The sequence below is a fragment of the Struthio camelus genome, chromosome Z, assembly GCF_040807025.1.
Source record: "Struthio camelus isolate bStrCam1 chromosome Z, bStrCam1.hap1, whole genome shotgun sequence".
NCBI classification, from domain to species: Eukaryota; Metazoa; Chordata; class Aves; order Struthioniformes; family Struthionidae; genus Struthio; species Struthio camelus.
The window spans coordinates 62,196,801-62,221,886 of NC_090982.1; the positions used below are offsets into that span (position 1 = coordinate 62,196,801).

The 25,086-nt window shown below is 38.6% G+C and overlaps 1 protein-coding gene across 2 annotated transcripts in view; it reads left to right on the forward strand.

Moving 5' to 3' along the window:
* Positions 1 to 25,086, forward strand: part of LOC104152945 (synaptic vesicle glycoprotein 2C) — a 182,045-nt gene that overhangs the window by 128,129 nt on the left and 28,830 nt on the right. For both annotated transcript variants that reach the window (XM_068927675.1, XM_068927674.1), the window contains exon 4: positions 3,748 to 3,899. In XM_068927675.1, coding sequence (XP_068783776.1) covers positions 3,748 to 3,899 — 152 coding nt within the window. The remainder of the gene's footprint in view (positions 1 to 3,747; positions 3,900 to 25,086) is intronic.

Here is a 25,086-nt window from a genome sequence, read left to right on the forward strand (position 1 = left end):
AATCTTGAGGATCAAATTATGTTCCTTTACTTCCATGTACCTGTGGAAGGACTCAGCTGTAGTCACTGAAATAGTAGGAGTCTACATCAGCGTAAGCCAAGGCAGGATCTAGACTAGCATTTTTTTGAACTCTAGAAAGGGCATTTTTCCTTGCAGCTGTTGGGTGACACAAGTTTTTTTGTTTTTTTTTTTAATATGACCATTTGATGAATTAATACATGATGCACAATAGCTGCTGAAGTATGTGAAAGACCCTCACAAGAAAGTGATGGAAAAAGTCAGAGTTGCTGGCTCTTCTTTTGCCGGCGCCCTCAGAGGCCGTTCACGGCTGTGCTGGCAGTGGGCAGCGTGCCCGATTCCACATTAGTGCTGCAGTGCTACCTGGCTCCAGTACCGTGCGCGCGGTTAGGCTTCTGCAAGCAGCAGCCAGCGGTTTCGCCGCTCCTGAAGAGTGTTCTGCAGGGTCAGGCAGTTTTTAGGGTGTTTCCTGGTTGTTGCTGGGTGCGCTGGCAGCTGCAGCTCTTCTTTGCTCTCCCGTGCCCTGTGAGCAGGAGCAGCTTTTAGGGGGCGGTGGCGGGGCTGCTGCTCAGCGGGAGGGCGAAGAAACAGCGCTGCAGCAGGCTGCTGCTTCCCCGGCCTCCTCTTCTCCCTCCTCCAGCGCTGCTGTTTGAAAGCTGTTTTGAAAATCTTAGAGGGGCTTATAAGTCAGTTTAATAGCATTGCCATTAGTGGCACAGGAATAGCTTTTTTGGTATCAGTATCCTGACAGTTTTTAGCAGTATCATCCATCACTAATATGAGACTAGAGGGAAGAATTTTACCAACTGACAAGTAACGTTTTCCGTTCACATAATAAAAGTACCAATAACTACACAACACAATTTACTGCACAGTTACTATGGAACTGAAACCTGCAATTGTAAGTAGTGGCTTTTGTAGGTATAATAAAAATGCATCCTTTGTTTTTCTTTTAGGTTACAGAGCTTTAGACAGTGGACAAATTATTTTCACTATCTAATCAATATGAACATAATTTCCAGACTTTTAGGCTTTTTTTAGCCTGCTCATGTACTCTGTGGAAATATCAATGTAATCACATTAGATGAGACAGACAAAGTGCTTTTTTTCCAAAGCTGATTTTTTTCCCCATTTATTTGCATACTGTAAATAAACATTTTGGTTTTGTAGCTGCTGGCTCCAAAATTCCTCTTACATGTCTGTCTGCTTCCCTGGCAGCTTTAAAATGTCTGTCAGAAAAGTTTCCTTATTAAACTGCTCAGTAGAGACGAGGCTTCCTCCGTAGCCTGAAGGATCTTTAGGACATAAAATGGGAGCTGGCCCCCCGGAACAGTTTTAAATACTATAGCAACAATAACGTCTCATCTTTCATGGTACCACTGGTTAATGCTGACAGATAGGAGATACTTTTTGTATTGCCTCTGGCAGTTGGGATTGCTCTACTTCTTTATGACGCTGAGATACACGTTACGTTCTTTCCACTTCCTGGTTAGTGAGAAGCAGCCACCCATTTTCCACCCACTTCCTACCTACTCCTTCCCGCAAGCACTTGCATGACCTATGGACGGACATTGGGATCTCTCCCCAAGCCCCACCTCGTAGAAAGTCCAGCCAAGGAGATTTAAGGGAAGTTTTAAGACGATTTTATGTTGAATCTTGAATTTCATAAGCGTAAGAATCAGATTTGCCTGAACTGAACCCTTCATAGACAATATTTTCGAGTGCTTTGCAAAGGGAAAACTACGAAAGTGTTAAATGTAATTTATTATTAATTGTTCTATGTAGCAAACTATATTTACTACCATAGTTAACTGCATTGTAAGAGAAAGAGAAGATTCTGTACTTCATGAAAAGAAACATGCAACAAAGAAAACTGTAAATTTAGAAACACAGATTGGATGATAGAACAGGAAAAGTAACAAATATATATTTACCTACCACTCTTCATACGTTTCTTAGTGAACAGCAGTAAGGAGAGAAAAAAAGTGCTGACTTACCAAAGCTGTTTACTGGGTAAGTAGGGTACGTGAATGATGCTCTCTTGCGTACCGTAAGTGATGTATTAATTTAGGGTTTCTTGGAAGTGAGCACCTGTAACTCCCCATCAGCACTTTCCAGCTTACCCAGGAAAGAAGAAGGCCTGTTACTGATTAGGCTACTGAATTTTCAACATTAGTAAAATAATTTAATTTGATCCACGAGTATTGTTTTCAGGGAACATTGTGGGAATGAAATTCAATGCTGTGCCTGAGGCCTGGTGAACAAGAAATCATAGGTGTAATCAGCCTGTGCCTGGAGAGCCCCTGAGCTACGCGCCTCTGAGCTAGCAGGGCTTCCCCACGGCAAGCAAGCTGTGAGGGCGCCCGCGGCATCGTCCTGCCCCGTTGCTTATTCCGGGGCTCCCCAGAGCCTTGCAGGACCATCATCCACATGGCCAGTCACAGCGGGGTGCTGGGGAGGCCTTTTAGGCTTTTCACGCCTGAGAGAGGACCGCAGATACAGCTCTTGCTTGAGAAACCTACTGGATATCCCACCAGAATTCCTGGAGGTGCGGACCTTTACAGGCCTTGCAGAGAACGTGCAAGCGAACAGTCTCCACCACGGCAGATACTAACTGCGACGGTAAGAGCGGCCTGGCAGTCCTTTGTGAACTGCCGTCCAGACGGGAAGGACAAAACAACAGTCAACTGAAAAACCTAATTGCTCATATAGTACCTGAACGTGTTTTAAGATAAACTGTATTGCTAAGGCACTGAATTTTCTTAGGATTAAAATATTGTTTCTGTATTGATGTCCTCCTTTTTAATATTTGTTATAGTCTGTTTTAAGCTTTCTTACTTCTTTTTTCTCCCAGTTTGGCAGTCACTGAGACAACAGCATAAATATGCATTTCTCTTTAAAGTTCAGTTAAAAATTCAAACGATGCAAAGTACTGCTTCTTTGGAGGATGTAATTTGGTATGTAAGAATATCTCTTGAAACCTCATAGGTGTTATCTTCAGCAGGAAAAATAAAAACCATAAGTAGTGGATGGACTTACTCTGTTGTGGAAGGTTTGATAGCTGCTACATGTAGCGAAGAGATAAAGACAGTAAAAATGAGCTGGAACCTGGTACTGAAACTGATACCTACTTTGAGTTTTGTCTGGTTTTGTAAAAACAAGTTGAACATATTTTTATCCAGCTAACCTTTAGGCGGTGTTTAGTTTTACCATGTGAAAACTGAATGATGTTTGAATGCATAGGCCAGCATGGGTTTAGCAAATCCTGTAGTGCAACTTAATAGAAAGCATCCTTCCAAATATGTATGAAATAAAGTGTATTAGTTACATAGTTGTCATTTAGTCTGCTTCTTGATTGCCTTAGGCTAATGTTTGCAGTTAAAAGGAAAATGTTTTCACACTTGGCAGTAGACTGCCATGATTACAGGATTTTTGTAATGGTGAAAGTCAAAGCTTTATACTGGTTTCTGTTCCAGAGGGCCCGTGCACTGACAATCCATTTGAATCATTGAATACATTGAACGTAGTGTCTTCATGAAAATCTTTGCTGATAACTCTATCCAAAGTGGTACAAGCTTCCTCGAGAGTTCTCAGATACATGGTGCAATTAAAGAGAAACAGACACTCTTGCCAGAAAAGCTGCTTGTAGATTGGGTTTTAAGTTAGCTTGTTCAGACTTTAACTAGCTGTTACTCGCTCCCTTAATCCAGGATATGTATCTCCTTTTAGGATTGGTGGAGCTGTTCCAACAGTCTTCTCCTATTTTTCGGAAGTGCTTGCTCGGGAGAAACGAGGTGAACACTTGAGTTGGCTCTGTATGTTTTGGATGATTGGCGGTATCTATGCTTCTGCAATGGCTTGGGCAATAATTCCTCATTATGGTAAGAAAAACATCTTCTCTTTGTGATTTGTAGCTCTCCTAGTGTAAAACTTCTTAACTATAGTTAAAAGAGGGTACCTTGTGTCTCTTCTCAAAATACGTCAGTATTAACAGCCTGCTGTTAAGAAATAATTCATTTGTTTTTGGGGTAAGCAATGTAGATCATAGCCTGAATAACAATATATTAATATGCAAAAAAAAAAGCTAATACTCATGCTGATTTAGATTCTTTAAATTACTTGAAACTTGAACTCATATACTATAACTGAAGTTATTGTTGAAACTGGAGAAGATAGCTGATATAGAGAGTTGCGTTAGAGAAAATAGCTTTTAAAAAGCCTGATGTCAAATTTATACTACTTTCTGCTGTCTTTTATTGAAAAGTTATTTTTAATTGTTTGAAACAGAGATAAAACGTCGATTATACTCACTTCAGAAAGAAGAGTGAGGACCATGTGTTTTCTAGTTAGTGTTTGCAGCACTAGTTCTGAATATAAAGCTCTGCTGAATATTTTCTTCTGAGTAGATCTTTTTAGTGATGTAGAAGTCGTATAAACTGTACTGAAATACAGTAGGAATGAATGAGGGTGAATAAAGCAGAAAACTTGCAACGACTGAACTGCCGTAACATAGTTAAACATTACGTGAAGGTGCAGATTTGATTCTTAGTCTCTTGGGCTTGCCTTTTAGAAGAGTTAAGCACTCACAGGTCTCTAGGGGAACTGAAATTGCTCAGTGGTTCTTACAAATCAGCCTCTATAAGTGCTTCTCACTGACGCTCTTCAAAACAATTAAATCAGTGTTGTGAATTAGCTGGAATGCAAAGCAGTTTTCTTAAGCCAGACAATGAGCTTTATAAAAGTTGGATTGTGAAAAGGAGGAAAATGGAAAATTCATAAGGTTTGCCCAAAGTGATTAGAACATTTAGCAAGATAGGAAAGCAGACAGACATACATTATAATCACACAGACTAATCAAATATCTAGACTGTTGTATTACCTTTAATTTTAGTGTCCTGTATGCTCAGCCTAAGCTTGCCTTTTGTTTTTGAATTGCTGGCATCAAGGACAGGAATCTTTATTGGCAAGGTACAATGTGTATTAATTTTTTTTTTTCAATTAATAAATTGCTCTGGAAGCCAAGGATTTTTTTTGCTTTCCTATATATTAATTTAAAAAATTTCTGTCTGTGAAAAATGCAAACATTAAGACAGATTGATTTTAAAGGGTTGTCTAGTTTCATTGTAGATTTTATAAATAACTCAGTAACCTTTATTGAGGGGCTTTTAAAACATCACATAGCTGTGTATCTCAGTGAATAATAATACACATCCTTATACCAAAGCAGGGGCACTAGAGGGAAGAGTTTTCTTCTTTCAATGGAAGAATATCAGTAACAAAAAGCCATGCTGCACTAGTTTGTTGTTGTTGTTCTGCACAGATATCACTTTGAAATCACTATGAAATCACTTAAGACAGAAAATAGTAAAAATGAATTTTAAAAGGGAATATTCTTCAGCTCTAGCCATATAAATCGTTCTCCTTGCAGTATATTAAGAAAAGCCACAATCGCCAAAAGGAGGGCTAAAACGAGAGGTATTAAGAGCAGAAACGATCCTTCCTCACAAGAAAAGAAAAGAATTTACAAATAATCTTGGCAAAATTAAAAATATATATATTTATGGCTTCTGATGGAGTCTTAGAATTGCCTTCGCTTTAAATTAGACTTTTTCATCATGTTGTCAAGTTTAAAGCCGGTGTGTTGCCTCCTAGTTTAAATGTGGAATAACTCGGTGAAGTCCATGCGTGTGGGCAGTCCATGTAAGGCAGCACAGCCCCACCTGCTGATGCCAGCTCAGGGCTGGGGCAAGCAGCTTCATTTTCATGCTCCTCTGCTGTCCTCACAAGCCTTGCCAAGGGGGCAGATCCTGCCTGGGCGCTCAGGAGAGTACTTTCGTGCATACTCTATTCTGGAAACATCCCAGAATATTTCTACCATGGAATCATTCCCGGTTGGGTTAATACTGGCTTAGATCTTTGCATCATGCGAATGGAATATATTCGTAAGGAGACTCCGGGAGTGGTATTTTTGCTTTTACAATTTCTACATGATTTCCATGGAAATATTTTACCAGAATTAAGCAAAGGTATAGATTTCTCTCCAAATCACTTTCAGTCCTCCTCATCTTTCACAGCTCCAATAACCAGGAAGCAAAACATAATTATAAAAAAAGCAGTCCACCCACTGCTAAGGCTCGTTTATATAGTGCATAGGAGTTTCTGGGCTCTTTGCTTCTCCTATAAGGTGTACAAAGGGTGAGATGATTTTTCTTAGGTAATGCAAAGCAAGTTGGAATGACGCTGCATCTGTTGAAAAGCAGTAAACCTCCATTGAGCATAGTGGAATTATTCTTAAATGAATAGAAAAATACCAGAACAACAGAGTAAAATCATTTTGTAGATTTTTTCCCCTTCTTTTACAAATATATTCTTTTCATTTGCACTGGTTCTTATATAAGACACTTTAAAAAGTCCTAGATCCACAGCTGGTATACATTATCTAGCTCCAAGGCAGCCAGAGAGGCTATGGTAGCTTACCAGTTGAAGATTTAGCTGTATCTTTTTGTGAGAGAACAAAGGTTACATCTATATATGTAACAGTTTGTTTCTGTTCAAGGAGCATGGGAATGCCTGAAAACTGGGTAAAGTTCTAAAACATAAAATAAAAGTAACATAAAAGGTAAATTGTTTGGGGAGAAATCAATGTGTAATGCTGCAGTGATTGTATACTGAAAGATCACTGTTGCAAGTGCCTGGCAATTTCAGCTGTAAGACAAGCATTGCTATTTCAGGACTTCATAAAGTCTATCGCTGTTAGCTTCTGTTTAAAAATTGAAAATGAATGTAGACTTGTTTGGGGTCTCTGAAAGAGGAGTTCAGGTCATAGAGAAGCTATTAGAATAAACATCTACAGAGAAATGTTTCTAATTGCTGCCAGTTATCACAGTCCCAGATTAGGCTGCTATGAAGAAATTGCTCTATGCCCTGCTTGGGTCAGGCTGGGTGGGAAAGGTAATTACCGTTTTATAAACTATTTTGCAAATGCAGCTTTAAATTTAGCATAATTTTTCAAGGTAAACTTCTTCAAAGACTGTCGTGCATCAAATGTGTATTACAGTATTCTGTAAAGGGTTCATTTTTCAAGCAGTGAAGAATCTTAAGACTGAGAAATTACATTTCAATTTAAAGATTGTATTTCAATCTTTATTAGTAAGATATTAGTATTTCATTACATGACGGTTATGTCACATTTTGAGGTTGGGAACCAAAAAGAATCATCCAGATTGTTCTAGCTGTTTTACCCATTAATTAAAAAGCAAAGAAATTTTCTGCACAAAATAGTAATAGTAATTCTGCACAAAAAGTGTGTTGCCTGATATACACTGTGTTGTTAAAAAAAAGTCTAGATTTTCATTCTGCCGCATCACCAAACAAAAAATCAGGGAAGGCTCGATAAGGATTTCAGCTTATGTAAACTGTTAATGTGATGTTCTATGTAGTTCTGTGTTCTTCATATATGATACACCAAAGTCTTTTGTGGCTTACTAAACTGCAGAAATATTTTTTGGATGTATATACCCATAAATATATATAATATGATCTCTTCCAACTGTAGGTACTTCTTTTTCCTATTCTAAGCCTGGTAGAAGACTGTGTATCCTCAAATCAGGGTTCCAGGTGTCAGACTTCTGCCCTTATCAGAACACCTGAAACAAGATCATAATCTAAGGTTTACAGCCCCACAACACAAAAATTAATATGTAGGATTTTGGATTGGGAGTACAGGAGAGAATGAAAGGCCTAAGAGTCATTAGTATCTCTCTGTGCACAGATTTATGAGTTGATAAGGTTATCTAAAAAAAACCTGTACTGTTACTGACATGTTTCTTAACCCTGGTGCTGTTCATTTCTTCAACAGTTCGTGGTTTTTGCCAGTGCGATGTTGAGACAAAAGAACAAAAAAGTAAATACTGGCTGTTTGCCATGTAATAGTTTAGTACATAGTTTAATACATGACAGACCAATGAAGGACAGACAGAGAAGGAGGGCTGAGAGTTCTGTAATTATACTTTAACTCAGTAAGAAGAAAATAATGATGGTTCTGCCAGCATAACATCTGATGTTATAGATTCATCGCTCCAGATCCTAGGGGAGATGGAGTATATCCATATGTTAACTAAGCAGAAGGCTTTTATTAATATACAGGAAAGTATAAGAGGAACACTATCTTCTTCTCTTTTCATATCACTTTCTAAATAATGTCATTTGATTTTGCTTCTTAAAAGATCACTAAAACAAACCAAATGTTCTTACATTTTTAAATTCGCTCCTAAAATATGGGAAGCTGCCTTCCTCAGCATAAATTCCTACTAGTTTCTGGGTTGTCTTTTGCAACTCATCAAGACTATCTGCAACCTATTACCTGGGAACTATATTTGCAACCAGATCTGTGTGAACAAAAGTCTTCTGAGAACAAGGGTGTTCCCTCACCAGATGGTTTGGCGAATCCAACCTGATGGTAGTAGAGGACCTTGTAAAATGGGATTATGCTACTGAGGTCATAAAGTCCTAAAATAACAGGATTGAAAATAGGTGGGTTTTTCCATTTTGCAGAGTAGATAGCTCTGAAGACCTCAAGCCAGTAGTCTCCAATGTCCCTCACTTACTGCCAAGACAGTGCTAATGACTTTCCTAAGGCCTTAGCCTCCGGAATCATTACGGTCTAGGAAGAGTTGATGATACCTTTCCCCACACTAACCTCAGCAGTTCAGTTACTTACCAGGAGACAGGAGAGAACCGTGTCAAACAGATTTCATGGAAAAAACTCTGTGGTATGATCTTGAGGCAGAGACGTTACTACTCTATGTGTCAGTCAAATTCCAATTAAATTAGACTAGATTATTCAATAAAAGACTACAAAATTACCTTCTTACTAGTACAGAACCAAGGAAATACAAAACATACTACTTCCTAGTGCTCTCAAAAAGCAGATTTAAGTCTTTTGTCTAAACATTTTCTTCAGACTGGTGTAATCACATTGCATAAGAGATCTTCATCTGAACTATTCATGCTTCATCAGTAGAGTCTTTTTCCTCTTAATTGCGGACCAGGCACTTGTGTTCAGAAGAGAGGTATTTAGTACCATTCAGGCAATACAGGTTTAGAGGAGAAAGAAGTGGAAAAGGAGATGGAAGAAAAAGCATTTCATTTCAGAATCTGAGATTTCTTATCCAGCTGGAATGGCTCTAGGTGTAAGTAGGAAAGTATTAACTCATTTGCTGTTTAAGCAGATTTTTCTATTGCATTTGCAAACAACTGATAATTTGTCCTGTGACTTAAAGAGGACAAGTTACAAAGGGTAGTTATTCTCCAGTCATTAGAATTTTATCAAACTAAAGAGAGCGGTTTTTGGAAATATTTTAAAATATTTATTTTTTTTAAAGAGAGTCATATTTTTACGCTAATAAAATATTTAAAAATGAAGAGAGAGACCTGTCCAAACTATGGACTCAAACCTAAGAATAACAAAACATTGGAATTAAAATATTAAGTGTAACTTCTGTTTTTAAAAGGCTTAATTCTCTCTCCTACCAGAAACTTTGTAATCTCTTCCTAGTTTGCACTTGAAAATATTATATGCTTCTACTTTTCTTTAAAGATCTTTATCTTCTATTTTTGTCCTGCCAGTATCTTTAAGTGAGTTTAAATTGCAGGAAGTGGGATTTAGTTTAAATAGGAAAAAAAAGTTGTAAATATAGGTGTAATAAAGTTTCTAAGGGTACATTAGACCACTATCTGTCCTGAATAGTTTGGGACTACATTAAATGTACCAAACCTGCTACTGGAGACCTATTGCCCATTCATAATTTTGCTAATACTAATGAGTCTTTTCACAGGCACAGGAGTCCATAAATAGCTTCTATTTCTAACTTGGTATCATTGTGATTTTGCTGGACTTTTTCTTTCTTTCTTCTTTTTTCTTTTTTTTCTTTTTTCTTTTTCTTTTTCTTTTTTTTTTTTTTTTCGAGTCCTGGAAAACATTTCTCAGTTTGTAACAAAAGATTGTTGAAGAGAAGGAGATCAATTTGCCTGAAGAGGCGAATGTTACCAGGAATAGAAATGATCTTTTAATCTCCTTTTTGGTAGGTGGCTTTAGAGTAGTTACTGTAGGATTTTCTGTTGTCAAGTTTGCTTTCTTCCTGTGTCATCCCTTTGGAGACAGAAGGAGAGACACACCTTCCAAACCTCAATAAACTCCCCTTCTGTGTGAAACTCCCCCAAAACTCCCCTTCTGTGTGAAACTGTTGTGAACTATATTGTCACAAAATAGGCAAGGAGGTAAGGGAGCTGGCTGCGGCAGCTGCGCGGAGAGCTGCTGGCTCACTGCGCGCCTCGGAGCAGGCGCAGCGCCCGGCGGTGCTGGCGAGGGGCTACACCTCTTAGCCTGCCAGAGACTAAACTGACAGCTGGACTGACTAAAACTGTTCAGGGACAGTGAAGTCAGAGAAACTTTAAACCTCCCTATTCAGTCTTCTTGTTGGGCTTTGTTGGGATTTCTCAGGGATATATGGCAGCAGCAGTACTGGAATGAATGGGATAGAAACATCCTATTCCAGTGTTCTTTGATATCGGTGAGGTTACAGGGCTCGGTGAGTACCTGAGTAGCAATAAAAGCAGAAGGACCTTAGAAACTATCCATCTCCCTGCACTTCTGATGAGCAGAAGAGAGGCTTCTGAGTGATGGCAGCTGCAAGAAAGGAAGTGCAGCGATTTCAGTCTAGCCGGCTGGATCCTCCCATTGAGAGGAGGCAGGTGTCATTCCAGCCACAAAATGGAGTCGAAAGGTTGCACTTTTCTGTGGTGATGATTATTCCAAGACAACTGCCATGAAACAGTTGTTCCCCAGCATATAAATATTGCATATTATATGTTTTAGATAATATAAGAAAAGTAGAGGGTTTTTTCCTGTTTTTCAGCATTTATTTTGGCTGGGGAGTGGCTTTATTAGTAAGACAAACAGATTTTCTGCTAGACAGCTTGTATAGACTACATTTTTTTTCAAAAGTAACTCATGAATTTGGGTATCTCAAAGCATCTTTTGACTTCTATTTGAATTTTGAAGGTTTAGGTTGAGTACAGAAAACGAGTATAGATGGATGAGTATAGAGAATTCCTGACTGCTTTTGAAAAATTACCATCTTAACCTCATTATTAGTTGTCTGAAGAACGGCACACTATTTTGAGATTGTACAGATTAATATCTGTAAAGCATCTTTAGGTATAGTTCATCTGTTCAAAGCTATAAGCTTTAAAGTGTCAAAAGTTGATGTTGATGCTGTAAATAAGAGACTGTGACTTTTACAGATATTGCTGCTTTACAAATGTTTTTTGTAGAGCTTCTAAATTCAGGAATATGCATTAGATGTAGGTGTGAGCATCAGAGAAAAGCTTGATTTCACTCACATTATTTCACCACCTGCTCCCAGCAGCAAGGTGCCCAGCAGCTTATAAACGTACTATAAATCATGATTTCGTCTCAGGCAAAGGATCACTGAGTTCCTTCTTCCCCCCTTCCTTTGCTGTAGTCCCCAGAGGGGAATTTGAGTCTCTCTGATGCAGTACACACATCCAATCAAAGGACAGGGATACACTTACATGATTTATAATAAAAGAAGACACGCTTGACTGATTTCATATTGCTGCATCACTACGGTAACTGTGCCCAAAACAATGAGGAAAGGCAACTGCACTCAGTAGTCGCATCTACAGACATTACATACTGCTGTCCTCTATACATCAACACTGGATTAATGCAAGTTGGAAGTAGGAAAAATAGTTATATGATGGCCTGTTCCATTTCTTTGTTTGAAATTGGAACTTGTTGAAATGGGAAATCATCACTGATTTAGTCAAGCTAGAGATGCATCAGTGATGAAGAGAAGACTCTTTTGCAGGAGGCAGAGTACTAATAGTAGAAAAGCATGGTTACCTGCAAAGAGAAAGAGAATAAGCTACTTGCCTTTCTGATAATTTACCTTCTCACTTAAGAATCCGTGAATATATGGATACTTTGACTAATAGAAAATATTACTTGGGATTTAAAGGAAGAAATTTGAGCTCTGTTAATGTTGAATCTGCATTTGCTATGAACCCGTGTATTGCTGAACAAATGGAACAGATAAGACATAAAGGCATCTACTGTGTACTGCAACGTCTGTTGATCTGTTTTGTATTCCAGTAAGAGGCAAAACGATCCCCAAAGTGCTGTATTCCCCCCCCCCGCCCCATTTGATGCACTTCCATTAATTTTATATCCTACAGGCTGAAGCTATATATATACTTCCAAAAGTTATTTAAAGGGGGACAAGGTGGTTTTAATGTTAACTTCAGTTATCAACTCCCACTCATAAACTGTTTTTCATGTGGAAAAATCGCCTGAAATTAGATTATACTAAATGTGTATACTTAAAAAATTCTTCATCTTTAGGAACAACAAGAATGACAGAACACAGCAGAATTTAGAGCAGATGCTTATGCAAATCTGGCTGGGAGAGCAAAACAAATCTCTTTGTTTATCGGTTTGCTGTTTTCTGTGCCCAATGCAGGGTTTTATGTGGTCATTTAGCTGTTTATATTCACAATAGTTAGAAGCTGAAGTAGCTTTTAACACATCTATTTAATGAGCGCTAGAGATGCTCATTAGTGAGTTTCTGAAATAACCTTCTCCTGAGCTCTTCAGGTTGACTGTGAAAGAGAAAGATTATTGGTTTATCTAGAGGTTCAATAAAAAACTAACAAGTTGTTTTGTGAACAGAGAAGTTGCCAGGCCTAGTTTCCTATAGGTTTATGTCCCGTATATGTCCCAGTGATGCTGCTCAACCCCTTTCTCTCCACTTTTCCCCAGTACCCCTTACCAGGCGCCTCAGCAGTGCTTCCAGTGTCTCCCTGCTTTTCCCAAATCCCGTGCTTCAGCCGTAGCTCCAGGTTGCTGGTCTTTGTCGGTGATTATTCATTTTGTCTGGAATACAGTACAACAGCAGAAGTCTGTTGCCCGTGCTTCATTATTGTTTGTCTGCCTTATAAAACTGTTGGTTAATACAGCATTTGACTGCTTTCTTTCTGCACGTATTTATAGGGGAGGAACTGGTACAAAGATAAGGGAAAACTGATCTCCCCTACAGTGTTTGCGTGCTTAATATTCCTCACACAGAAGTGTGTATATTTCTATTTTCCAAATATGCCAGCCTAAAACAGTATAAAATAAGCAAAGAGAAATAGAAGGATTTGATAGGGAGGGCTCTGAGCTGAGGTTTCCGTTTCTGGTCTCCTCAGCCTGATACTGAGCGAGGTGAGGAGACGCTGCTGAGGCGAGCAGACCTCGGCTGGCTGTTTGAGGCCATATTGTCTTGCCTTCTTTCAGGGAGGATCGCGATTGCGGCACCAAAGGTTTTAGCCTTCATCTTAGTTGTTTTCTGAAGATATCACGGAAATATAGTTAAAAAGTGAGGAGTGATAGCTAAAGGGATCAAGATGGGGCCTTTAGATTGTTTTTTCCCTCGGGAACCTTTTCTGTCCAGTGTAAGCATCTGATTCCTACATGATCCCTGAAAATTCTAGACTCTATAAGGAATGTCATGAGGGCTTATGAAGGGAAAAATATTCTCCTACTCTGTTTATTTAGCGTATTGTATTTTCCCTGATCCCTTTGATAATTACATTTTGAACACTTGAACTGTCTCTCCATAGGCAAAAATCCCTCCGTCCCCTCAGACAGCTGTGATCGATAGTAACTGGGAATAAGTACTACTTGTTTTGTGAGTGCAAATAATATTTTTGTGTTGCTAGTATTTGATAAAAGTTTTAATTCAGGACTTCTGACTGCACGAATCATAGTCTGTACAAAAAGACCCCATATATTCAACTGATCAGAGTTGTTTAATTGACTGACCTCAGATTAGGAGATAATTCTTAGAGAGCACATCTGTTCAAATGACCATAAACTGCCCTGTCGAGTGTGTTTGGCTCTGTTTCGTAGTGATATGATGTTGTTTCTGTATATTTTTTGTAAATTTAAAAAAAAAAAAAGATAATAAAAGGTAAATGAAGTAGAGCTACAGGATACTAGACTTAAATAACTGCATTAAAATGCTCATGAAAAATAATAATTTTTCTTGCAACAACTTCCAAAACGAATGAAATATAATAAGGTAAGATGTTGAAAGGGCTTCTTGAATTGCTTAGATGTTCTACTGGTACATTGTACCAAAATGTGAAAGATAAAACACACATCGCTAGTTCAAAAAAAATCCATTCTATCTCTGTGTTCTTCAGGAAATATTCCAGCATTTCAATGATTGCTTTGTTTGTAAAAGTTAGACTAGATAAATAGGTTCCATTTCTTTTCATGAACTGCAGTATTTTATTGTGCCTCTACTGATTGTCTTTTTTGATTAATCACATCTCTTTTGGTATTCGCCGTGAGCCTTAGTTCAGATGCCCATAAATCACAGAAAGTCCTAGACCAGGACAGGAACGTTTACATTTTCAATTAGCTTCCACATTTAACAGCCACTATTAGTAGGGACTACCACAACTTGTCACGCCAAATATAATGCTTAGCTTTATGACAGTTTTTAGAACTCCACAGCAAAACAATTTCAAGGTTTTAATCACATTTCTCTGTGCAGTTGCACATAGAGACCCAGTATGTGTTTGAAACCATGATAGTTTCACGCACAGATTGTGAGCTCAGAACTCTGGTGGGCTGTGGAAGGCACTACCCGCGGAAATGGTTGTGTCTGTGTTTTGAGTAGTGGTAGGACAAAAGTCGTTATTCTACAATAGTTGAGTGAGATTTTGTTGCAGGTAAGTGTTTTTTTTTCAAGCTTAATTTATAATGACTAGTGTGCTAGGCATTTAGAAATTTTTTCACTGGCTATTTAAAATGTAGATTTTGTATGCTGTTGATGATTTGCTCTTATTGTACTCTTTATCACTGTCCAAACGGATGTTTTGAATTCATGTTCAGACCATCTATAAATTCTGATTTAGGTGGAGTAAAATAAAATAGTGGAAACTGCTGAGTACGTCTAGGAGACCAGAAATAGAAATCTTAACAAGAAATCTGAAGTGAGTTTATACAAACAAAACTTGAAGGACATTTTAATGATATTTGATTGCGTAGTCTCATGTATTATATTGACCATGACTTTTTTGAATTCTGACTGCAGTTACTTTTCAGACGAGCTTCCTCTGCCGCCTTTTTTTCAATCCACTCAATCTGCGATGTCTGTAAAGTAAGAAATGGCCTTTTTTGCTTAGCTTGATGAGCTTGTAAGTTCTGAGGGCAATTCAGTACTGAAGTTGCCATTGCTATTGTCAGAGTTGTGTCTAGCAGATATTACCTCTTTTATCTGTTTTGCTAATTGTAAAGTGCCTTAACTGAGCAAGCAGCTCAGAGCCAGATCCAAGCAAGGACTTTACCGAACTGCACGAGTCCATAAATCTCTGGGGCCACTGACTCAGTCAGCCATACGGTCAGATCAATTATGCGCCACAGTGCTTGTAATGAGATTTTTGATGGTATCAGCTTAACATTAACCCTTGGTGGCCTGTTCTGGCTTTTTTGTCTGTGAATAATTAGAACATGATCTTTCCAATTCTCCAGGTTGTCTCCATTCTGCTTTGAGCTATAATGTAAATTCAGTATAAATACTGAAATAGACCTTGCTTGTATCGGAAAGTACATTTTATTTTTATGCTCGTTTTTTACCTGGTTATTAAACTAAGAAAATACTTAGATCATTCTTTGATTCAGCTTTCTTTCCAGATGCTTTCAGCTGCAGTTGTGGTTTTCAACAGTGAGGAGCTCTTAAGTTGCTTCTAGCCTATATGCTTGTAAAAGTAATTAAGACCAATAAATCTTATCATCTGTGGCCCTCAAATTCAGGAAGGTTGCAAACCACTGACCTACTGCATTCCTGCATTATTGTTTGTTTTTTTTCTTACTCTGTAGTATTACCAGGGCATTGAGAAGATTGCAAATCCTAACGGTTTATACCCAAGCACTTGTAACAAGGACTGCTTTCCATAGGACTGAGGAAAGTACCATATGAATTCCAGTATCTCTACTTAAAAGTAGCTGTAGATCTGCATCAGATCTTTAACTGAAAGGAGAACGTTTTGCTAATCCAGTTGAGGTGCAGAAATCTCACAAAAGCAACCATTTATATGACAATCCAACATTTGAGCTTTTGGTTACAAACCACAGCTCTTTTTGTGCTTTGCCTCAAAACTGTGGACAAAATTTGACCTGTGTCAATCTACGTTAATATCTAGTAGCCTAGGGCCAAGTGCACATAAGGGAAGTGTGCATACTCTGTAGCACGGAAAATGCATGTTTGCTAACTTAATTTCAAGAGCAAAATAGTATTTCTCATTTTAAACTTCATAATTCTGCAAATAGCATAAATTTTAAAAAGATTTGTGCTAATTTATAGTTTATGTAGGTATGGGTTAGAGAGGAAGGAAGCTATTTTGAGGAAGTGCAAGTAGAAAGTTATTGAAACACTGGTCATTTACAACCTCAGCAGAAAATTACAGGTTTGCCCTAGAACATTTTTTTTTTCAGTCCATCTGAAGTCTGCATGTTTCTACTGAAAACAGAGCAAAATCCATGCTGTCTGGTGTGTAACACTTACCTCATTTTCCAGGGACTGTAACGAGTGACTGTATACTTACTTTCCAGGCAGTACAATGATATTTGCATTCAGAATGAAACCATGAAGAAGTTATTTAGGCTTGACTCCTAGTAACCAGTGTCTGAAATCTGGCAGAATGATTCAGGGCAGAGCTGGAACTCCTTCGGGATGTCGTAAGCCAGAGCATTTCATTTCTGCATTGAAGTGCTTTGCTAGATTTCTAGCCCTACGGGATAGTTGTACTGGGTTTGTGATCAGCACAGAATTTTGCTAAGGTGACTCATTTTCAAATGCTAAATTGGATCCTGCATGGTGATGGCCAGGTGGAGACACTTGCATCAGCCTGACGTCTTCTTACTAAATTGTATTTCTCCCTATTTTGAGAACAGAAAATGCTAAGCAGCCAAAGTTAAACAAACAGAAGTAGAGGACTACAAGGTTGTCTCTGCTCTTCAGTTATGGTATCCTTGGTGTCATGTGTGGGTGGAATGCTTTGCTCTTAGCCCTTACTTTCATGTAGTGTCATGGTGATGGAAGCAGTGGATGGTTTCAAAAAGGGGATCTATCCAGAAAAGGCTCACAAAGCTCTGTATGATCCCATGTCAGCTGAGCACCTTTCCAGGGCCAAACAGATTTTGGAAAACAACCCTCATCCTTTTATGAATGAGATACGCAGATATGTCAGGAAACTATGTAGAGGGCTTTATACTAGTTTGATATACTTTCCCTCTCTCCATATGGGGTAATGGCGCTGCGTCTCATGTGAACGCCTTTTTATTCTGGATTCAGACAGTCCAGTCTTCTCCCAAGCTCAATATATTTTGGCTCTAATTTTTTTCTTATTTTAGTGCCTCCTGAGAGCTTTGAGCATTGACTTAGGACTTAGCTGATGTGAGTATTACTGTTCTTCTTTTACAGAGATGGATGCGGCATAAAAGGCCCAATGAAACTCTGCACAATACCAATGATTTGCCAAGTAATTACTTTGATGATGTTAGGGAGAATGGTGGCTTGGAGATAAACTAAGATGAATAAACAAACGTGTATACCTCTGTATAAGACAACTAAGTTAACAGGGAGAAGAATCTTACTTTCCTCTCAGCCAGTTTGCTGTCAGCTGACTCTTATAGCTCCCAGTTCAAACCAGAATGTTCCCTGAAAAGTCCAGATGCCTTTTATGTCCTGTGTGTCTCAGTTACTACAGGTAGAACCCAGAAGCTACAGAGCATTGGTGTCACTCCCGTTTTAAAGGTTTAGGATGTAACGTATAGTATCACAACAGCGTGTCTCAATCTTTATCCAGTTCTTACTTTTTTTCCCAGTTTGGTGTTTTTCCTCATGTAAAACTTTAATTCTCTTGTGCCGGGCCAAATGAACTTTAGGCTCAACAAAGTTCTCTGTCTCCCCTTTGCTCTGGTACCCGTTTACTTTTTCATTTTGAGGCCTTTAAATATCTCGTTCTCTTTCCACACAAAGCTTCATGATAGATAGAGCAACCGTTGTTCTCCCTAATTCTGAAACAGTCACTTCATCTCGTTTTCAAAGTTTACGCACTGTTATAAGCCTTTGAGCACACAGCGTAGTTATAGGTAGTTATGGATGTTACTGGCAGATGTTTTTGTTGGTGTGTCTGAGTCTCATGTTTGGGTGTTTGAATACGAGGAGTGAAACTGGATACAGAAAAGCCCTTCAAACTGATCTTATGTGAATAACCCTATGTTCCTGCCAACTGTCTGCCAAGATCTTTTCTTTCCCCTCTTCAGTGTGCTTTCTGTTTATGCAGATAATCATTAATATTTATTAGTTTCAGCATGGCTTTGCATGAACAAAAAAATAAATTATCCATCTCTGTACAGTGTACAGGAATCCTCTTGTTATTATGCCTTTTTCAGTCATATAAAGTCATATATTAATTTGACTTGTGAACAAAGTTCACATCTGATGCTTATTCTGCTGAATTTGGTATTTGACACAAGATGCTTCCACTGTTAGGGATGGAAAGACTGAGGCCGCCACACAGGAGTTTTGAGGAGTCAAATTTACTTTATGTATTGTTTTGCTTTTGCAAGTTCATATAATAAGTGCAGAAGAGAGAGAATTAATTCTGAAAATGCCTCCTGTCAAAGCTCTTTACTCTTGTGCCACTGTTTGTTATAACTGTTGAGCCTTTGGAATAGTCTGCAGAAGCAGAGAATATGGGATGAATGGGAAAAACATTTATCACTGGGCAATTCGGTTTGAAGGTCCTTTCTTTCTGGTTCTGGTTAACCTCCCTTCTGCCTTGTGAGACTCCATAAAAACGAGGTCTTTGAAACTTAAAGGCTGGAACGCATGAAGTCTGCCCTGGTAGTCTCTGTCAGTCTCTCTCTTTCAGTAGTTCTTACGTATAGGTAGTGCAACTGGCACCGGCTACCTGGACTTTTGGACAGACAGAGAGTAGGGGAATTGCTGATAAATGATTTTCCCTTATTCATATCTCTGTTTTGTTTAGTCAGTCCAATATCCTTCCCAGTGAAGAAAAATGAGGTACAGGAGTAACTTCCTTTGCTGAAGTCAAGACAGAGATATGCCAGTCAAGACAGAGATATGCCATTCCCCTGAGGCCCTGTGCTGACAACAGCCCGCTTCAAGTCCCTACCTGCGTTCTTTTTTCTCTAGCTAGAAAGGCAAGTAAGATCCTGTGTTTTCGAGTCATAAATAGACCACTAATTAAACATCCTTTGCCACCTTTAGCATCTGCCAGGATTAGACAGATGGCATGACCAGCAGCTGTAGCTGCATTTCCCTTATTAGGAGCTGTTGCTTTATTTCTCTAACCTGATTACCTCCATCCATCACCTCTGCCATTTCAGAGATGAATTTCTTGCCTCTATTTGTCTTGTGAGTCACAGCATCTTGATCCAGCTGTATTGCAGGGCCAAAAGAAAGTCAGGTTTAAGGCAGACCATTGCAATCCACACACAGAATGACTTTAAAGCTTCCCTCCTCTTTTTTTCCCCTTTCTGTGTTTTGACATACAACTATTTTTTCTAGTTTTTGTATCAAGCCTGGCACAGATTTATATTAGCATGTCCATAGCAAGGAAACAGAAACCTAATCCATTCATAGCTCTATATTCTGCATAGGGTATACACATACTTAAAAGAAAGGCTGACTTCATATCATCACTAAACCTGAACGTACTTTCGGCACATTACTTTGTATACTCATACGAAATATGAGTGTGCACAAACGTCCTTCTCAACTGGCAGGAAGTAACAGAGCGCGTACTCTGGCCAGTGCTACGGCAGGTATTAGAAACATTAAAGAAACAGATTACTAATGTCGGTATCCAGGGGTTGTACAGCTAGAGGTCTCACCTGGGCTACACTGGCATGCACTGCCTGGAGGATTTGTGTCTGATGTTTCATTAGAGAGCAAATAATTTGCTGTGCAAGGTCAGCCCATCTTGAAACTGAGCTGGTGTACGTCTGAGTAGCAGATAATGGTATCAGGGAAAGATTAGGAGCCTGATGATCTCGGGTCAGTAGTTGGCAGCTCCCACCTGCGTGGGAGAGGAAATGTGTCTTTAGAAAATGTCCTGTTCCTTCTAATTGAACTTTCAAGTGTCAGCAAACCAAGTCTGAGCTAGGTATTTAATATGTTTATAAAATATATCTGTTTAATATGTTTATAAAATATATCTGTTTAATGCTTACTTTCTTCTTTTATTCAACTGCTGATCCTTATGACTCTCAGGAACTAGCTGGCTAGAGAGTCAGACTAGTGTGGATAAAAATTAGTCTTCTACATGCTCGTACCTCAGTCATGGCCTGCCATGCTTCAGCTCTTTTATTTCCACATTTTCTTCTGCAAAAATTATCAGCAGTTGACCTGCTGAGCCAGTGGGCTTAGAGTTTATCTACCTATCTATACAAGCTAACAACGTCACTGCCTTTCATGTGTGATATTAGTAATCTGATCATCTAAAAGACAAGAGTTCTACTTTGTGTTACTGTAATTTCACATTAATACACCTACACAGTAATTCTGAAAACAGAGCTGCACTTGTTAGAAAGCATGTATTTCACTCAGTTTTCAAAAAATACCTAACAGAGATTCTTCAGCTGTATAACCTAGCTGAATTCATTGTTTTAGTTTCAGGGATGTTTTACCATTATTCCAATCGGTACCACTAGAAGGTATGGGCTCAAGACACTCACAGTTATACTTGGGAATGCCAGGACAGACTACATACGAATGCAATGATGTGTATTTCAGTGCTGCCAGGTGTAAAATGTTTCCAGTTTTCCTTATAATTCTGATTTAGTTTAGCTTTCAGAAGTGCTAAACAAAACAACAACATTTAATAGCAGAACTCTTTTCTTTCCTGGGTATTTATTGACTATTTTTATTAAGTGCGGTAACAGTGCCATCGAGTGGCAATCTAGAGCAATCACACATTTTATTTACTGGAAGTTCCCAAATTTAAAAATGAAAGATTAAGCCTATAGTACTGACTTCTGAGCAGAGAGTATACGATGAACTAGATATAAGCAACCTTATAAAATCACAGAAAGGATTCTGCAGAAGAATCTACACCATCTATGAATTCCTTTAAATTCCTTGACTATGCTCCCCCCACCTCTAATTTTAGTGGTGTTCTTGCCTCTACTCCCTCCCTTGATCTGGCAAAAGTCAAGAGGTTTATTGGGTTTTTTTGTGCTGATGCAGACTTGCTTTTGACATTTTGTGACACTGCCATTGAATCTAGTTCCTCCAATTCCTACTTACTTGATGAATAACAAAAATTACCAAGGCTCATCAGTCTTTAGATAACCATACCATAAAGCGTTTTTGTAGGCTGCCTCTTAAATTCAGTCAGGCTTTCTTTCCCCACAGAACTCTCTTAAAAAGGTAATCCAGAGCTTTATTCCTCTGGTGGTTGGAAACCATCCCTTTTCCAGCCTGTATTTATTTGGGGTCAGTATGCGCCTGTGTTTTCATTACTCAGTTTGCACTTTAGTGTAACCCATATGCATTTGCAGAGAGCAATCGTGTTCCCCTTTGGCCTTCATTTTGAAAAGTTAAGCAAGCCATCCTCTTTAGTCTCCTGTCCTTAGGTAGACTTTGTGGTCACCTAATCACTATGAAAGACGATACTTGTCCCTGAAGATAGCTGTTGTTTCTCAGTTAACATATGTTTATAAAATTCAGCATAATAAGGGCAGATTTACACCTACATTAATCCAGGATGTCTATGACAGAAATGTTCTCTTTTTTCCTTTGGAGCAAGAGCATGTTTAAAATATCCTTTGAGTTTATTAATACTCTGCAGTAGATGAAATGCAGTGCTAGAGGAAAAAAGGTTTTGCTGACATTGAATTCAACGTATAAGTCAGTGATTATATGTAGATTAGCACCTTGGTACGTTTTGCTGTTGCTCTACTGCACGCTGCTGTGGTTCTGTAATCAGTAATTGCCATGTCTGTGACTCACTTGGTCTTTTCTAGTAATCAGTAAAGTGAGGAGGTGATATTCAGCAAGGAGGCTGCTGCAGGGACTTCAGACTCAGGCACTGCAGATTTTCTGTTGCTCTACAGCAAATTGCTCCCAAGCTGCATTTGGGCCAAGTGCTTTGACAATTCAGAAAGCCTTGGAACCCGCCGCTGATTTCGGGATTAATGACAGTGGAATACAGCGCGTCCCCGAGCAAGGGTGAGGTTTGGCACTTGCTGTGCAGGGCTCCGAATGCAACTGAGGAGAGCGTCTGTCTCTTTGCTGTTGTATCATAAATCAAGGAGGGGAGATGCAAACTGAGTTACAGCCAAGAGCCTGCTTCCATTTGCTTTCAAGATGTACAGACAATGGGACTGAAAGCCACTTTGAGAGCTAAATTCAGAACTAGTCTAATGGCTCCGTTTTCTAGATTAGCTCATGACCTAGGAAAGTGTGAGATGTTAAATGTAAGAACAAATCTAAACTTGCTCTGCATTTAATAAAACATTTGTTTTGCTCTCTATTGTATGGTGCTGGAACAGATAGAAGAGCAGGCTAGAGGGAGCCTTGTTGCAGCTGGGTTTTTTTCTACCAGTTTCTTCTTACAATTCTGGTATTCACAATCATCATTAATTCAGCAGATATATTAAATCACGGGATAAATTGCAGCAGCTAATACAATACAAAGGGGAAAAAAGTGCAGTAAGAGCAGTAAAAACTGTAATGCACCTTTCACTTGACAAGCCCTCAGATATTTTGAGGAGACATACGGAAAAAAAGTATTTTGCAGGTTGTCAGGATGACAGCAGGCTGAATGGTACAGTCATTGTGTTTAATTAAATGTAGTATGCCTCACTTACCTTAATAAATCACACCTTAATAAGTAAGTTATTTCCAGGGTTTTCCAGGATTGGCTACACAGGCTACACAGCACAAGGTTCTGCCGCTGTTTTGTAACAGGTATGAAGCCAGGGTAATTTAATTTTACAGCAGAAGTACTGTTTGTGGAGTTAGATCTTATAAAACCCAAATCAGAGCGGTAAAAGGCAGATTGTGGAAATGTGCTGCTTGCTGTGGGTACTGCTGAGACAGTTCCTAATGACATCAGGACCAGGACCTTGGTGGTGTTGGTCTGGAAGACGCAACCCGCCCTCGCAAGCTGGTGGCACCAGCCACTGCATGGCTGCGCAGTGCGGCAGCGCAGCTCCCTGATCTGACTGCAAACAGACTCAACCAAAACCAAATCATTCTGTGAGTTCTATATTAGAGGATTTTGTACTGTAATTTAAAATATATGATGAGGAATAGAGTGATTATGATAAAATATGTTCGCAGTGCCTAAAACAGGTATGTCTTCTAATCACTTTGTTAACTCATATTAAATCTTTCCTTCTTTACTTCCTTCCCTTCCCAAATTAGATGAAAGTATGCCCATATTTCAGTGAGGTTAAAAGTCACAATTTTTACAAGTCAGTAAAAATAAATTTTTAATACACTTTCACATCCTTTCTTGTTTTTCTTTTTCCCTTAAATATTTGGTCAAACTTCTATTTTGGGATAAAATCTAACATGAAATTTTAGATAGCTTCTTTTTGTTGGAGGGAACTTTTCCCCTCTTTGTTGGAAGGGGAAAGTATGGTTAGCTTGAGCCTTATGTTTAAAAAAGTAGCATAGCACTCCAAGATCATTGCAGATATTGTCATTGGTTTTGCCTCGTTCTTCCTGGGGTAAAGGCAGAAGGGCTAAATGGTGCTGGAAAGCAAGCTGATATCATTTCTGAAATATAAAAGGTATGCGGGAGATCAGAAAATGAGTCTCAAGTCTGCAGTGTTTCACAGAGTTTTTGATAAAGAGCAAAAATTTATATTCTATATTCTTCATATTATAACCTATCTATAGAATATACAGAAGAATGCATGACTGAAGAATACATTACTGTGGTCTTCATATTATAACACGCAAATACAGTATGAGAAAGGATTTTTTTCTAAGAATGTAATCATGATCCACAGCAGGAGATCTTTAAATTCCAAAATACACTATTTAACAGATGAACACCTCCTTTAAAGAACTATTTAATAGCCCATTTGGTGCCATGTGGTGCCAGTTGTTTGCTGACATCCGGACAAATTAAATTTACCATATCTTTTGTCTAGAAAAATCAGTTATCAGAGAAAGATCTCAGATGAATCTGGCATCAGCTCTTTCATTAGTCAGTATTTCATTTTCTTCCAGTAGCTGCTTCTATGTTTATTGTTATTTTTATATTCTACTCCACTTTTAATAAATTTTGCTTCAAAATTTTACTTATAGGATTTGACTGTATTGAAGCCAGACTAACAGACCAGTTAGTTAGCCAAGTCATTTTTCCTCATCCAGAGGAGAAATTCTGTGGATTTGTAACATCCTGTTATTGCTGTAGTCCAGTCATAATACACCACCCAATCAGATGTTTTATTAAAAAGCTGAACTAGCAGCCCTGCAGTTTCGCATACAAGCTTTCCAGTATTTTCTTTTGTTTTCTTCTCAATGTGTCTTAAAAATGGCTTCTACTTCTTGTTGTTAGTCAGCGCTCAGAGGTATTTCAAGATCAGTTTTTGAAAGAAGAGGTTTTTTTCTGTTGTTTTTCCTTAATCTCTTTATATCATCCTAAATTCTCTCACTACATCAGGTTGCCAATCTTGGATAGAAGCTTAAATACTGAATTTTTTTGTACATCTGGTTACCGGAGTCTTTTCAGTTTGCTTTTCACAGATTTCAGGGCGTTGTATAGTGCTCTGAAACGAGATGGAAACAGAAGTTAGGCCATGTAAATGCTTTGTATACTGCATTTTGTTACGTTCTGAGAGTCTCTTATTTCATTAAGATTATTGAAATTAGCTCTTTGTAGAAAAAGTTAATGATAGTAATTAGAACACAAGTGCAATCCTTAAAATTCCACTTATACTCT